The following is a 16,433-nucleotide window of genomic DNA, read 5'->3' on the forward strand; positions in this document are numbered from 1 at the left end:
TTCTCGCCAGGGCCCTGAGCCAGAAGGGAATCCTTTCCTTGGTTAGGAAAGGTTAAGGCCCTGGAGAGGGGGCTGGGCAAGGGCATGGATTCAGTGTGGAGTCCCAAGCTGATGGACTTCCTTGGTGAGGTCCAGACCCACTTCCAAGGGAGTCTGCAGGACAGAGGTGATGGGGCCCCAGCCACGAGGGAATCTGAGGCTGGGACACACCTGTCCCCACATGGTACACATGGTGGGCCTGAGAGAGGGACGTCCCCAGGGGGTCTCTGCTTTGAAGCTTCAAGAGTCTTTCATTTCATCGAATAAATCACGGCTCCCAGTGGAAGCTGCACTGCAGATGCACTGCAGCCAAGCAAGGTTCTCTGTTGCAGACAAAGCGCCTCCGTCTCACAGTGCGCTGTGGCCACTATCCCAAAACGCAGCTGACACAGGGCGGCTCTCTAGCCCCTCAACACAAGGGGATGGGGCTTGCATTACGCAATCCCTGAAAGTGTGTAAAATGACTTCAGGTGTCGTCTGGTTTCTCCACTGGCTTCTGTGACCATGGCTCAGAATTCTTCGGGGACTGGTTTTGCACAGGCTGCGGCTTAATGCTAACACCTTGGCTTGCAGGGTGCCTCCCCTTGTCCTGCTCTCCTCTTTTTAGATAGGAAGTCACAAATAGTCTGCAAACCAACACTAAAATACATGAAGGGCTTCCAAGCCAAAATAAAAGTTCCCCGGGTGACTCTTTTAAAGTGCTGGGAAGGACGGTTCTCCGGGCAGTTTGTAAGTGGGATTTAGGGTCTGTCACCATGGAGACAAATGCTTATCCCACAACGCAGCTGGCAGAGGGGGGTCTCCCTCTGCCTGGATGCAGGCTTGCGGGTCTGGTTACTTTCAGGCTTTGGGGCCGCTCACCCACCCTTTATTTGAGGGGGTCATTGCCCATGTGACCCTCCTCCAGAGAGATCTCAGGCTTAAACTGTATTCTCTCTCCCCCTACCCCCCAGTGGCAGTAAGTTCCACGGCTCTCCGGATGTCCGGGCAGAAAGGAACCTTTGAATGTTCTGGGGTTCTAGTCCAGCTCCCTCACCTCACCCACTTATTTTACAGGTGGCGAAAGCGAGGCCCAGAAGGGAGGGAGGGAGGAGCTGGCCTAAAGTTGCACAATTAGGTGGTAGCAAAGTTGGCACTGAACTCAGGCCTCCTGATTGCCAATCCAGGGCTCTTTCTAGCAACCAGTATATTGGCTACAGTTTCAAGAGTCCCCCTACCAGGCCCACGTGGTCTCCTCCCTCCCCGCCACTGCCCCAGCCCCCTTCTCCCCCTCTACACATAATTCGGGTTATAGCAGAGCATATTGAATCCTAGGCTCTCATCCCAGTGCCGCAGGAGCACGAACAGCTGGCGGGCGGCAGCCTTGAGCGCGCCCCGCGTGCGGCCCTCGGGCACCTCCTGCTGCTCCAGCCACGAGCTGGCCTTGGCGGCCACCAGCTCCCACTCAACGAAGTAGGAGGCGGAGCTGTGCTCCAGCCACGCCAGCGCCACCACTGTGGCCCACAGCTGCCCTGTGTGCTCTACCGCAGCCCTGGGCTCCCAGCCCGGCTTGCCCTCGGCCAGAGGCTCCGGGGAGAAGCTGTCACAGGAGGGGTGCCGAGGTGAGGGGCTGGTGCACGTCTGGGGACTCGGGGGCTGGCGGGCGGTGAGGGACACTCGGTGGCAGGTGAAGGGTGAGGTCCACTTGAGCTTCTCCATGGGGATGTGGGTGGCCTCGCAGAAGGCTTGGTTGAGAAGGAAGGCTCCGGAGGCTAGCTGCAGAGACACCTGTGTGTGTGGGAGCCCCTCAGTGGGCCTCAAACTTTTTAGCCCATGGAGCCCCAGGCCATGCCCAAGTCTGTGTGAACACAGCCCGCTGGTTCACACCTCCCCCCGCCAGCTCGCCCCACCTACCCGGGGGATTTGCGGGATACCCAGCCCAGCCGAGCACCGCCATGCTTTATCCCACTGGTACTTCACGCTGATGACTTTCCAAGCCCAGCTCAACATCCTCACTCCAGACCTGCTTCTTGTCCTGGGCAGGTGGACCCAGCTCGGCCACTGGGACCATCCACCGCCATCCAACAGACTCTGGGCAGCTAACCACCCTCTTCCTCCCTCCATGTCAATCGGTTACCAAGTCCCAACGGGTCCCACTTTCTGAACAGCTCTGCAGCCCACCATCTGCCACTTCATGTTGTCCCTGCCTCTACTTCCCTCCCCTGTCCCCCCACCTTCACTCCATCTTTCCTGCATCCTGAGGGGTCTTTGTAAGGCAGAGGCCTTGTCACCTTTTGGAGGCCACCAGCTCAGTAGTTTCAATGTTCTCCTAGAATAAATCCAAGCTATGATTTCCAAAGCGCTGGTTCGTCTCTGACTCCTTCCCCTCCACCCATTCTCCAGCCCCCAAGCTCGCTCTCTCATGTGTAAACTGCCAGCTTAACCATGTAACTCCAGCATGTAAACTATGGGCTTAAGCATTACATCCTTCCAGAAGCCATGCGTCATTCCTCCCTGACCTCAAGCCTGGAGTAGGTTTCTCCCTCCCTCCCCATCTCCCCCACCAAACCCAACTGCTCCCTCACAGCACCTAACCATCAGAATTGCCCGGTTTCCGTGGCAGTGCCGTGAGCGCAGGGACCATGTTCACCTAGTTCAAGGTTGTCTCCCTGGGGCTAGTGCTGTGCCTGGCTCAACAAATCCTTGCTGAGTGAATACATGCCTCCTGCTCTATTGCCCGGGATATTTGGAAACTCCAAGTGACACTAGGCACTTGGGTGTGCAGGGGCTGCAGCGGGGCAGTGAAGCTCTAACCGCTTCCCTCCTTTCAGCACCTCTCTCTCCCCAAACTTACTGAGCCCCAGACGTGGCAGGACCAGGCTCCCTTTCTCCTCGATTCAGAGACACCCACCCCCGACCTGGGTTTCTCTCCCTGCCCCGCATGCTGGGGCATCTGCAGAGCCACTTGCTAAACACGTTGCATGTCCCTGGGGTGTTCATTTTACTTGCATGTGAATCATTTCAAGGCTTATTTTTATGTATTGAAAAACAGACACACAGAGGTGGTGGAGTAGAGTGCAAGATTCCCGTGAATTTTTAAAGCGAAGGTGGCAGATTGCAAAGAATTTTCACGGTGCTGGCGCTGGCTTTTAGCAACACTCCTAAACCCCAGATGGAAGACTCAGGCAAACTCCCTCTGCCCGGCTGCTACGTGGGTGGGAAGGTCTAGGTCTTCTTCCCTTGGTGGAAGGGGAGCAGGGCAGCCCCTCTGCTGAGTGTGGGCCTGGGGTCTGGGGTCTGGGGCACTCACCAGCGGGACGTAGTCCAAGCTCTGTCTCCCTGGGGGTGACTCTGGAGCCTTGGTCAGCGGCTTGCCCAGGAAGCCCTTGGCCGCTCGCGTCAGCAGCCTGGACTTGTTGAGATTCAGCCTGTGTGGGTGGAGCCGGGGAAGAGTGACCACCGCCGCCCCAGTGGTGTCCCTGGTCATCCCACCCCCCCGAGAGCCCACTCAACAGCTTCTGAAAGTCAGGGCTGCGAGGGGCAAGGTAGTGTTCTTTTTAGGACCCTCTTTTGATAGCATGTTCTTGTTCAGCCCAGTGGTCAGAGAGTCTCATGCTAGCCCTCTCAGGGGGACTTGCATTTGCGAAGACACCGTGAACCCGTTGGAAGTGAACGTGGGGCGGAGGTGGTTTCAGCAGGGTGATACCTGAAGACAGTGCTATCTCTGGGCAGGGGTCCTTCTTGGCATCCTTAAGATTGTTCATTTCTGTGTAAATGTCAGCCTGGGCCTGCCTTTGGCCTTCCAAGCTAGGGACAGTCCTGGGAAAACAGGTGGCGGTAGAGTGAACCCCCAGTGGAACTCCCATGTACCTGGATCCAAAGAGAGCCTCTGAGGCCTTCAAGGAAGAAAGGGTGTTGGTGGCCAGACTGCGCAGGGGACCTGGAGAGCCACAGAATGACAGTTAGGGCTTGACAGATGACCCTGTCCAGCTGTTCACTACCCAGATGGGGAAACAGAGGCCCAGAGAGGGCCAGGGACTTGCCTACACCCCTAGGGATCTGAGCTAATGATCGGGCTGCAGGGCTGTTTCTGATGCAGTTGGTATGGGGAGGGGAGAAATATGTGGGTCCGTGTGTAAAGAAGCAGGCCTCCAAGTTCCCTTGGCTGGTGGCCCCTGGCATCTTCTGGAAGGTTACCTGTGGGGACAGTGACAACTTCACATCAACCCCCTTCAGCCCCGAGTAGGGACATTGAGCTTCCTCAATGGGCACATTGCTTGAAGATTCTCAGCAGAGTGAGGTGGTATAATGGTCCCTCCGCTGGGAATTGGGATGCCTGATTCCTGGCCTAGCTCTGTCACCAACTTGCTGTGTGACCTTGGGCAAGTCACTTCACCTCTCTGGGTCTCAGTTTTCTTCCTTTAAAGTGTGGATACTCCTATTTATCGTACATGGAACTGTTTTGAGGAATAAAAGAACCAACAAGGACTTTGTTGGGTTAAGACACTCTCTTGGCCCAAAGATCTATCATTATTTTAATTAAAGGGAGAGCTGGCAGACTGCCCACTCACCTTCAGGAGTAGCGTACTTCTCGCGGCCCGGGGATGTGTTCTCACTGAAGGACGCAGTGGGGCTTTCCTCCACATCTACAATAGAGGAAGCCAGTGAGGCCTGAGCTCCCAGCCCTCCCCCTTACCTCCCATCCTCCCAAGGAGAGTGCTGGTCTGAATTCACAGTACCTGGGGATGGGCTGGGAGAGCAAGGTCAAGGTTCCCATCCCTGTCTGGATGGGCCTTCATCTCCCAAAGACACCACCTGTGCTCCACTGTAAGGGTCGGACATGCCTGGGTTCAAACCCCAACTCTCCCAATGATTAGCTGTGTAACCCCAGGGAAAGTTACTTGCTTTATAAGTTTCAATTGCAAATCGGGGATAATAGTATTGATCTGTGTTGTTGTAAATGAGATAATACACAGATAGTGCTTAGTGCCTGGTCCATGATAAGTGCTCAGTAAAGCCGGGAGCTACAGACCCAGCAGGGAAGCAGGAGCAGGTCAGAGGCCTGAGCATGGTGTTTGGAGATGGGCGGAAAGGTGGGTTCATGCCAGCTCTCCAGGAGGCATCAGAACATGGCATTGACATGTCAGAGGGCTCTGAGCCTCAGTTTCCCCATCTGTAAAATGGGGATAATACTTGCACATCGTTTGTTCAAAATATATAATCAGGATGATTATTCTTATGACTATTATAATATTTCAATGGCTGGAGAGTGACGGGCATCTATACTATACAGGAATGATCCAAATTATGGAAAAATGCACAGATTTGTTCTGCAAAGCCTCTGTCTCCCTTATGAGACCGTTAGTAGCTTTGTGAGGGCAAGAAGCTCTGATTATCACTGGGTGCTTGGGGGGCAGCACAAGAGTGAACCAGTGACTGAATGAATGAGGCAACCAGCAGGCAGAGAGCATGGTGGGTAATTAACCTCACGGACTCTGGAGCCAGACACGGCTTGTTCAAATCTCGGTTCTCTCGTGCATCTGCGGTGTGACCTTGTGTAAGTCAATTAATCTCTCTGAGCCTCGGTTTCCTCATCTCTTAATGTGGAAAATAAAAGAAACACTCTCAGATGGGTGTGAGGAGTCATGGATAATTAAAGCAGTGCCCAGCACATAGAAAACCCTCAGTGAGTGTTAGCCATTGTCATCCTTGGGGAGGGAAAGGGCTTGGGATAGACTAAGAGTTTAGACGTCCTACACACTGTGCGTGAATCAGAGGACAATTCAAAGGAAGGGATTTGTGATTTTGATGGAAGCCATGGGCCACCAGTAGCTGAGCTACAGAGAAAGGAAAGGGTAGACCAGAAGCTTCCTCTAGACTGGTAACCCAGCGTGGCTCAGGGGTAGAGCAGGTTCCCCTTGGTTTTGGAGGCTCTGAGGGACCAAGGAGCTGGCAGAACTCCTTAATTCTGAAGAGATCCTCCTCGGGATTTTCACCTCCTTACAAACTGTTCCTTTTTTAACCCATCAAAGTCTGTGAGCACTTTCTAATCCCTCACGTAAAACATCGTTATGATCTGGGGGTCGGGGCTAGTGGCCAGGTGGGACCTCTGATGTCCTTCCCATGCACAGAAGAAGGCAGGAGATGCTCATTGTACATGTGAGGGCACGTAGGAAGGGGTTAGGACTAGTGCAGCAGTTAGGCTGTCTTTAGTGGGACAAAAAGACACGCAGACATCCAAGACACAGAGGATTAAGGCAATCCTGTGAGTTAGTGCAAGGTCACCAAATGGTCAAATCATGGATCTTCAAGGACCCAAGCTGCAGGCATAATGAAATCAGGTGAAGGTGGAAAGGATGCTTCTGGGAATCCTGGAAGAAGCAGAAGGTGGGATGGAACCGCCTTTTTGCTTTTTCCTTTATTAGGTTTCCTGGCATTCAGTGCCTGGGAGGACTCAGAGGTTGGAGGCGGGAAACAGCCACTGGGGTTGGTGGACCTTGAAAAGGGAGAGGTGGGGAATGATGTGGGCACGTGGGCAGGGAGGCCAGACTGCTCTCTGGCTCCCGGTGGCTCTCTCAGCAAAGCTGTGTAAACGACGCATGCCTGGGCCATGCTGAGCCCCGCTGCCCATCTCAGGCCTCAGAGGATCCAGGAAAGCTGGCCTTGCTCTCGTCCCACAAGGCCCAGAGTGAAGACTCAGAGAGAGTCCTTCGGGGCCTCGGACATGAGGGTGCGGTGGCTCAGGGGCCCAGGCTTCAGAGTACACCGGAGGCGGCTCTTACTTAGGTTCTGAAATTTGCCATCTCTGGCAGCCGAGTCTTCCCCAGGCATCGTCTGGGACCGCCGGAAACCAGCAGAAGTGCCCCTCGACTGTCGGGTCAGCACCCGAGAGCTGACCATCCGCAACACAGCACCTTCATGAGGACAAGGAGAAGGGGTCAGATGGGTACAACTGTGCCAGTCTTTTGCCTCTTCCCCAAGGAAGATGGGCTGGGAGAGCAAGGTCAACGTTCTGGCTTCACTCTGTCAATTATCTAAAGGCAGGGAGGCATTGCAGAAGGTAAGACCATGAGCTCCGAGACAGAATGACCTGGGTTTAAACCCCAGCCCCATCTCTGACTAGCTGGATGGGGTACTGACCACTCTGAGCCTCAGTTTCTTTACCTGGAAAATGGGGAGAATAATACTTACCTTGCCAGGTAAATTCTATTGCTGAGATAATGTTCAGAAAGCACCAATGTTTTCTAGTTAGTTAAAAGGCTCGTTATCTCAGAAACACCCCATTTCCCTTCTCTCTCAGTTTGCTGTCTCAGAAACTGAGGTCCCAGTTTCCTCTCCCACAGGGCAGGGCCCTGAGTCCCAGAGCATCACCATCAGGGTATGAAGATGAAGCTACAGCACCCAACAGTGTGTTTTGGGAAACTCCATTCTCAGAGAACACTAGTTTTGAAGTTGTTCCTTAAAAAATGAAGAGTTCCATTGGAAAATAAGTCTTGAAGAAGCTTCATACTGTAGTCCATTCTCTGAGCCTCTTGATGTATACTAACACCCTAAAGGCTCTGAGAAGTCCTGCAGTAAAGAAAGCTTTTAAGGTTTATTTAATCCAGTCATTCAGAAATGTTTTTTCCTAATCTGGTATTTCCTATTTTTGTGCTGAATGGCCATTAACAAGACACGGAACCAGGGTTCTAGTTTCCTGGAACACACTTTGGGAAGTGCTGATCCAAATCTTAGGGGGCTGTGGACTTAGGTTAAGATATGTGTCTGGTCCTTAAAACTCCCAGACTGTGGCTACAGAAGCTAAAAAAAAATGGTCAGAGATGAGTGGGAGGGGGGTGACGTCATTCACGGTGACAGTGCCCAGTGGGTGAGAAGACCCAGTGGAGTGACAGCCTGGGCTGCTGGCCAGAACCTGAAATCAGAGGAACTGAGGCAGAGAGGGAGGGAGGGAGTGGGTCGTTGAATATTTTGGTACCAAATTTTTAAAAAGCAGGGTGGGGGGAGGGCAGAGGAATCAGAAAAGGCATATATTGTTTCCAAACACAATTCTTTCAGGAGGTCTGCTTTAAAAAGAAAAAAGAAAAAGCTGCTGTAAAGAACAGAAAATGTATTGATAATTCAGGAAAGAAAAAGTGCATATAGTCCATAAACATACGAAAAGTTTTCAACAAAGAAGCTAAAGAAATTCCCCGAAGGTACTTTTCTCCCCTCTCAGTTTAGTAGGTTTAGAAAGATAAACAATTTTCAGTGGTGGTGAGGATAGAAAACCTTCCTCATGATAACCTTTGGGGGCAGGGTCAGTTTGGTAACATACATCACAATAATTTAAAATGGGCCAACTCTTTGATATGCAATCTTAGTTCTGAATGTCAGCCCTGAGGAGATTACCAGACAGGTGCACAGGGATGTTCTTTGCAGCACAATTTACAATAATCAAAAGGGGAATAAACAGGGCTTCCCTGGTGGCGCAGTGGTTGAGAGTCCGCCTGCCGATGCAGGGGACACGGGTTCGTGCCCCGGTCCCGGAAGATCCCACATGCTGCGGAGCGGCTGGGCCCGTGAGCCATGGCTGCTGAGCCTGCGCGTCCTGAGCCTGTGCTCCGCAACGGGAGAGGCCACAACAGTGAGAGGCTCGCGTACCGAGAAAAAAAAAAAAAAAAAAAAAAAGGGAATAAACAAAAGGTCTAATAATAGGGGGCTACATTCTGATAAACCTTAAGAGGCGGTGGAGGGACTTCCCTGGTGGTCCAGTGGTAAAGAATCCTCCTTCCAATGCAGGGGATGTGGGTTCGATCCCTGGTTGGGGAACTAAGATCCCACATGCCGCGGGGCACAACTACTGAGCCCACATGCCTCGGCTAGAGAGCCTGCCTGCCGCAAACTACAGAGCCCAGGCGCTCTGGAGCCTGTGCACCACAACTAGAGAGAAGCCTGCACGCCACAACAAAGAGCCCATGTGCTGCAACTGAGACCTGATGCAGCCAAAAATAATCAATCAATAAATTAATTAAACATTAAAAAAAAAGAGGCAGTGGAGAGGAGTAGGAGGGAGGATAGACTCTGAAACCAGGCTACTGGGAGTCAAAGCCTGACTCTGCCCTTCACTGCTGTGTGACCGTGGGCAAGTTACTTACCCCCTCTGCCTCTGCTTCCCCACCTGTAAAATGGGGGAAACAGTATCTTCTTTGCAGAGCTGTTTTGAGGATTAAATGATTTAATGTATATAAAGGGCTATGGAACACTGTCTAACTGGCTGCTATGATGATGATCGCTCCCTGCAGTGGGGTACCTGCTGCTATTAAAATGAAGAGACGGAAAGATATTTCCCACACCCAGAGTTTGTAAGATATAGCACATATTGGTATGATCCAATTTATGCAAAATGATCTGTCTTTTGATTTCTCTACATGTAGACACCTGTAGAAAGAAGTCTGGCAGGATGATCACACCAAGGGATTAATTAGTACTCATTTCTGGATGATTGGCAGTCCCAGTCACTTTTGTTTATTTTATGTCTTTCTATATTTAATTTAAAATTTTAATTTATTTTTTAATTGAAGTATAGTTGAGTTACAATAGTGTGTTAGTTTCAGGTATACAGCAAAGTGATTCAGATTTATATATATATATATATATATACACACACACCCACATATATATTCTTTTTCAGATTCTTTTCCCTTATAGGTTATTATAAGATATTGAGTAGAGTTCCCTGTGCTATACAGTAGGTCCTTCTTGGTTACCTGTTTTATATATGTGTGTATATGTTGATCCCAAACTCCTAATTTATCTCTCTCCCCCTTTCCCCTTTGGTAACCATAAGTTTGTTTTCTATGTCTGTGGGTCTATTTCTGTTTTGTAAATAAGTTCATTTGTATCTTTTTTTTTTTTTTAGATTCTACATGTAAGTGATATCCTATGATATTTGTCTTTCTCTGGCTTATTTCACTTCATATGATAATCTCGAGGTCCATCCACATCTTTCTATATTTTAGAATTTTCTACAGTGAGCACATACCAACTGGAAAAATACAATCAAGTCATATTCATTTAGTGGGAAAAGGGGAGTGGGATGGTTTCACAGCTCTGTGCAGAGCAGTGGGATGGGGATTCATGTGCCCCCTACTCCCTGGCGGCCAAACCATCTGCTGGGGCGCCTTTTAGCTTCAAGGCCCTTCCCTGAACCCCTCCCCACCAGTCTAGGCTGCTTTGTATCCCAGTCCCCCTCCTCTGGCCCACTTGGGAATTGCTTGGCCCTCAGAAGAGCCCTGGCCGCGCACCTGCCTTACCAGAGTTGGGGTATCCCACGACGGTGGGCAGGTAACGGCTCTTGCTTCTGTCCACAGGCACGAAGGCTGTGTACTTGCTGATGACGTTGCAGGCCTTGCTGGTGTGCACGGCGTTCACTTGGTAGCGGCGGCTGGACCCTGCAGAGGGAGAAGGGGGGTGTCACTGTGTGGAGTGGGAAAGTCCTCCCTGACATGGAAGCTCTGGAAGCTAAAAGGAGGGCTAGATCCATGGTCCCATCTTTGGAATTAAATAAGCCCTTAAAATTAAGGAGTTACCAACTTGCCATTAAGGTCATTTAAAAGAAACCCTCAAGATTATTAAAACCTCCACCATCACTTCATAAAATAAGGATATTTTAATGCAAAAGAAGTAAGACATCTAATAAAAAATGACAGTTACTTTCCTTAAATAACTTTAGTGTTATTAAAAAAAAACCCAAATCTCTGTGTTGTCAGTATCTTCTATTTTCATTTTGCAGCTCTCTGATGAGAATCTTGCTGCAGGATTTCACAGGTCCCCTGGCTGTGTGGGGACCATTGGGACAACCTTGCAGAGACAGACCAGAGAGGGAGAGTGGTGAGCATAGGGTCACACAGCAACTTAGGAATGGACCTGAGATCAGGACTCAGGATGGTCCCCAAAGCCCAGACTCTTCCTACTGAGCAGGTGAGCAGTCTCCTTGACGTGAAGGATGGACAAATGTCCTGTAAACTGTAAGGTAAAGTGCTCATTGGAAGAAAAAAAAATTTATAAAAATACAAATAATATAAAATATAAACCATGTAGTATTGTTATATAAATAAAGCATAAACTATAACAAATAATAGAAATATTCTCTATTTATGTCTCTATTTATCTGTTCTCCAGGTGTGTTCCCTCAAGATCCCACAAATCACTGTCTTGAAAGTTTGCCCCAATTCCTGGACTAAATTAGTCTCCCCACCATCCCTGTTATACAATTTCTTGGATCCCTGTGTTTCTTCTTAATGGCATTAGGACAAATGCACTCAATTAATTGTGTTTATTTGATTAATGTCGGCTGGCTTCCCTGCTAATCTGTGTCAAGCACTCATAAGTAAGGACGGGGATGGTGGTGGTCACTGCACTGCTCAGCCCTGAGCCTGGCCCCCAGCTGATCCATACTCAATAAACGGCCTTGATTGGTTACTGGGTGGACCGATTAGATCTAGGGGTTCTGTGGGAAGATAGGGTGTGGTCCCAGAGGAGCAAGGCAGGTGGAATAGGGCGATCCCCACGGTTCTGTCTCGGGAGCCCTACAGGGGCGCTGCAGGGAGATGCCCTGGGAAGTGAGGAGGAGTGAGGGGCGTGTAGCAGAGGAAAAGGAGGGAGGAGAGGACTGGTTACCGGGTGGGTGTGGGAGGTGTGGAGGAGCATGGGGCTGGGAGGGGGCAGATCAAGCAGGGGGTGGAGCCCTGGGCCGCTGTGTGTGTGTGTGTGTGTGTGTGTGTGTGTGTGTGTGTGTGTGTGTGGAGGGGGACTGTGGGGGTCAAGGGAGGCACCTGGGGGCAGAGATGGGGAGGGGAGGCGGAGCATTGGGCGGTGGCAGGGCAGTGGGGAGAAGGAAGGGGGTGGAGCCAGGGGGGGAGGAGGGCAGTCCCTGGGGGCGAGGCAGGGGCGGGGCATGGGGCGGGGCTGCGAGGAGGGGGCGGGCCCGCGGCCCTCACCTTGCTCGATCTCTCGCTCGCGCTCCGCCAGCTGTTCGAAGTCGCGGATGATGGCGCGGGCCGCCAGGTGGTGGAAGGTCTCGCCCCACAGGTCGGGCTCGCGCGCGTCGCCCCTCTTGGGGCCGGGAGGCCCCAGCTCAAAGCTCACCTCCCACTGCAAAGGCTGGCTGTCACGCAGGCCCTTGACCACGGCCTTGCCCAGCACGGGTCCTGGGCTGGCGGGCCTGCGGGGACTGGCCTGCTCCTCGGACTCGGCTAGGGTCTCCCAGTCCGAGGACGTCTCGGTCTCGAAGGCGGAGGGGTGATGGGACAGCTCTGGGGGCGGAGGGACAAGCGGGCTGTGATCTGAGCTGCAGGACAGGGGTTCCATTCCCAGGCGACATCATCCCTCCCCAGGATGCAGACACCGCTAAGCAAGGACAGTCCCCTCCCCCCTCCCGCCCCCAGGGAACACACAACTCTTTCCTTAGGAGAGCAGGGGTGGCACTGGCTTGTCCCCAAGAGTAGGGCAGACCCACCTCTCAGGAAGCCAGTACCTGAGGGGGCCAGATAGGGTGGCGGGTCACTCCACAGGTAGGACACCTGGGAGCCTCACAGGCAGCCCAAGGGCCAGGTTGATTGGGAGAGAGGGATTGGTGAGGTCGTCTGGGAGGGATGGGCCACAGCAGATGCCCCCCTCCCAGGCTGGGCTACAGCCTAGGATTCCTCCCTGTCCCCAGTCAGGTCTTGGACCCTGTGGGCACTTACCCAGGTCCCCAGGGCTGCAGCTGTCTGAGGCAGGCTTCAGACCAGACCCAAGATCCAGCTCGTTCATGGCGCTCCAAGCCTGGGTCTCCTGGCCAGAGGGCAGGAAGGGCCGGCAGCCTTGGGGCAGCAGAGAGGGCCTGCGGGCCACTGGACCCCAGAGTCTGGGGCCCTGGCTCAGGTCCGGGCCACTGTTCAGCAAGGGCTAAGAATGCAAGAGGAAGGGGAGGAGACTGAGCTCCTGGTGGCTGGCCCCCTTCCCTCCACTCCCAGCCACAGCTCTTTCCCTGGCTGCCCCAGCTCCTCCTGGGGGACTGCCCCTGTAGTACCCAAGGACACATGACCTGCTCTCCATTACCCATAAGAAACATCAACACAAATAATCCCAAACCATGGATAAAGTCCAAACCAGGAAAACCATGGAAAATCACATACCATGGATAATATTCTAAACCCACCTTTTTTGGGTTTGGCCATAAAGTTTAAAACTCTGTGTGTGTTTGTAGTTATAATTACCAGCCTTTTCCCTTATGTCTTCTCATTTGTCATGCTTAAAAAGTCTTTCCTACTAAAAAAAATTCTAGAATTTTTGTGATTCTATTTTTGTTTGTTTAAATCTTTGATTCACAAAAAAAATTTATTTTGATGTAAGGAAATAGAAAACAGCCTTTTCTTTGATTTTATGAAGAGTACAAACGTCATCACCATTTACTGAATACAGTTCATTCACTGAGTCCCTACGGCTTATCAGTTCTCTACCTCTATCCTGACAAAGCTGTCATGTATATTTGGTTTTATTTCTGGACTTTCTGTTCTGTTTTGTGGATTTAATCTGTTTAATGCTAGTCCAAAACACTTCAAAAGGCAAGGAGTAAACTGGGAAATATATTTGCAACACGCATGACAAAGATCGTTTTCAAGAAAATGCTCTTTAAATCACTGGGGTGGAGGAGAAGGGAGATAAACTCAATAGAGTAATGGGTTAAGGGCATCTGCAGGCAGTTCATAGGAAGAGGATTCTATAAGCCCATGAAAAAATGCTCAGTCTCATGAGCATTGCTCTAAATTGAAATAAGTTATGATTTTTTTAATCTTCTGGATTAGCAAATATTTAAATGTTTGATGACAACCATAGTTGTCCACAAGGAGACAGTTTCTCATGGACTGTTGGTGGGACTCTGCACCGAAGCACACTTGTAAAAGAATGATTTAGCTGTGTGCTATCTCTCAACAAGATGCACAATCTCCTTTGACCCAGCGATTCCACTTTTAGGAATTTAATTCTGTGGTAATACACAAGGATGCAAATATCCGTGTGCCCGTATTGTATATTTATTACGGTACTGTTTGTAAAAGTGAAAATCTGGAAACTGTCTAAATGTCCATCGCTAGGGGTTGGTAAATACGTTATGGTACATCCACACAGTGGAACACCGTACAACGGTGAAATGAAAGAGGCAGATTTTTTCCAAACCAATATGGCAAGATGTTCAAGATAGAGTTCATTTCAAAAAAGTAAATTGCAACTGTTCTATAGTTTGATTGTGGGGAGAGTTACATGACTACATGCATTTGTCAGAACTCATAGAGCTGTTCACTGAAAAGAATAATGTTACTGCCTATAAAAAGTGAATTAAAAAGACATTTAAAAAGTAAATTGGAGAGCAGTTTGTATATGTGATTGTTCAAAACATATATGTGTGTCGCATATGTGTGTTTTTTAGTGTGTGTAGTATTTCTGGAAGGGAACACCCAAAACCAAGTGAGTCAGGGCACAGGGGAGGGGGACTTTTATTTTTACTTTATATTCAACTGAACTGTTCGAGAGTTTTTTTTATTGAAAACTCTGAGTACGTATTACTTTTGTAATTAAAGAATATTAAATTAGTTAAAAATGAATTTTGCGCCTCTGGGAACACATATATCTGCCTGGAAGGAGGAGGGGATGGGGGGACAAAGGCACTTTTAGGTGTAACAGAGAGAAAAAAATGCCTCTTAGTTTTTAGGCTAACAGTTAACCATGGGGTCTTTTTCATCTCTATCAAATATTTACTGGAATGAGGCCTGTGCGTCCCCATTAGATGGGGTCTCCTTGGGGCAGGGGCTAGATTCATCCTTCCTGTTTCCTCTGGGCCTGAGGTCCTGGGGATGGTACAAGGGTGTGGGAGATGAAAGGGACTGCTCCATCTTAGGACGGCCTCAGTGGGAACTGGTACCCAGCCAAGGCTGCTGGGTCCCAGGGCATCCCTAACTTCTTTACCACAGCAGAGACTGGGATTCCCCCTACCCCTGCCCCACCATCACCAGCACACTGAGAAACAGAAGCTGCTACAGTTTCCATAGCAACAAGTTAGTCTAAGATTCAGCCCCCTTCACCCAGCCATAGGCTGCAGGGAGTGTATATGTGTGTATGTGTGTGTGTGTGTGTGTTTGTGTGTGTGTGTGCGCATGCATATACATTCACACAAGTGTATTGGAGATAGATTGTGGAAGAAGCCAAGCAGGGAATGGGGAGAGATGAACAAAGATGGGCCAGAAGTGAGGAGGAGAGCTGCCCAGCTGCCCAGAGCTCTCACCAAGTAGAGTTGCATTTAAAGGACACCTACTGTGCACCAGGTGCTGCACTAGACACTTCATATTTTATCAGCCAGTGCTGCAAGAGTCCTCCACCTGCAGTTGGCTCCCAGTAAACATCTGTTGATGACTGTTAGCTCAATCACCTGACAAGCTATTCTCGTCATGTCATAGATGAAGAAATTGGGGGCTCAGAGAGGCTAAGCAACATGCTTGAGGGGCAGAGTCTGCCTGACTCCAAGATCAGTATCTTCCAACTGCATCGAGTGGCTCCTGGCTAAGCACAGAGGAGAGCCTTCAGGGCAAGGTGGCAGCATCCCCGCCGTTGGGGAGCATAGGGGGCTTATGTGTATTTGGAGGTGAGGAGAGATGGGGGTTATGGGTGGGAATGGGAGAGTGAAAGGCTACTTTTACGGAACCACAGACTCACAATGACAAAGCTACCTAAAGCCCATTCTTAAGAAAATGGGATAAGGCGTACAGATAATAGCAAATACCAATTTGGTTTAGACAGTGATTCTCAATCTGGTGATGTTGCCCCCCTCCCCGGGGACGTTTGGCAGGGTCTGCAGACATTTTTGGCGGTCCTGACCGGGGATGGTATTGTACCTGGAATCCAGTGGGTAGAGGCCAGGGAGGCTGCCCAACATTCCACAGTGCACAGGACAGCCTCCACAGAAAAGAATTCCCGTGTCGATAGTGTGGGAGCTGAGAAACCCTGGTCTGGCCGGACACTGGATGACTGGTCCTGCTGTGCTTCTAACTCTGAGATGATCTCTGCCCTGGGTGAATGTACAGCCTTGGGATTTTCAGAAGGTGCAGAAGGTGACAGTGAGGGGAAAAGAAGGGCTTTTCACGAAGAAGGTCCTTCGCTGCAATCCCCTGACTGGCTGTGTGACCCTGGGTAAGTCACTTTACCTCTCTGACCCTCAATTTCCACATCTGTACGGAGTGGGGGTGGCTGGCCCCCACATTCCCTCCTTTCCAAGGGGTGCTGTAAAATCAAATGAGAGTGTAGATGGGGGTGCTCCTTGCCAACTGGGAAGTTCTATGAGCAGAGAATGGGTGATGTCATTGACCAATGGGTATCATTATTAGGAAGTTGTCATTGGAGGTCAG

At 50.6% G+C, this 16,433-nt stretch overlaps 1 protein-coding gene across 1 annotated transcript in view; it reads right to left on the bottom strand.

Moving 5' to 3' along the window:
• Positions 1 to 1,311: 1,311 nt before the first annotated feature.
• VWA5B1 (von Willebrand factor A domain containing 5B1) overlaps positions 1,312 to 16,433 on the bottom strand; it is a gene marked incomplete at both ends in the record, with an annotated part of 47,177 nt that continues 32,055 nt past the window's right edge. The window contains 8 exons of the mRNA XM_082675859.1: positions 1,312 to 1,806; positions 3,329 to 3,446; positions 3,889 to 3,958; positions 4,590 to 4,664; positions 6,819 to 6,932; positions 10,311 to 10,448; positions 11,997 to 12,311; positions 12,744 to 12,945. Coding sequence (XP_082531985.1) covers positions 1,312 to 1,806; positions 3,329 to 3,446; positions 3,889 to 3,958; positions 4,590 to 4,664; positions 6,819 to 6,932; positions 10,311 to 10,448; positions 11,997 to 12,311; positions 12,744 to 12,945 — 1,527 coding nt within the window. The remainder of the gene's footprint in view (positions 1,807 to 3,328; positions 3,447 to 3,888; positions 3,959 to 4,589; positions 4,665 to 6,818; positions 6,933 to 10,310; positions 10,449 to 11,996; positions 12,312 to 12,743; positions 12,946 to 16,433) is intronic.

Source organism: Grampus griseus, assembly GCF_964374135.1.
Source record: "Grampus griseus genome assembly, chromosome: 1".
In the NCBI taxonomy this organism is placed as follows: domain Eukaryota; kingdom Metazoa; phylum Chordata; class Mammalia; order Artiodactyla; family Delphinidae; genus Grampus; species Grampus griseus.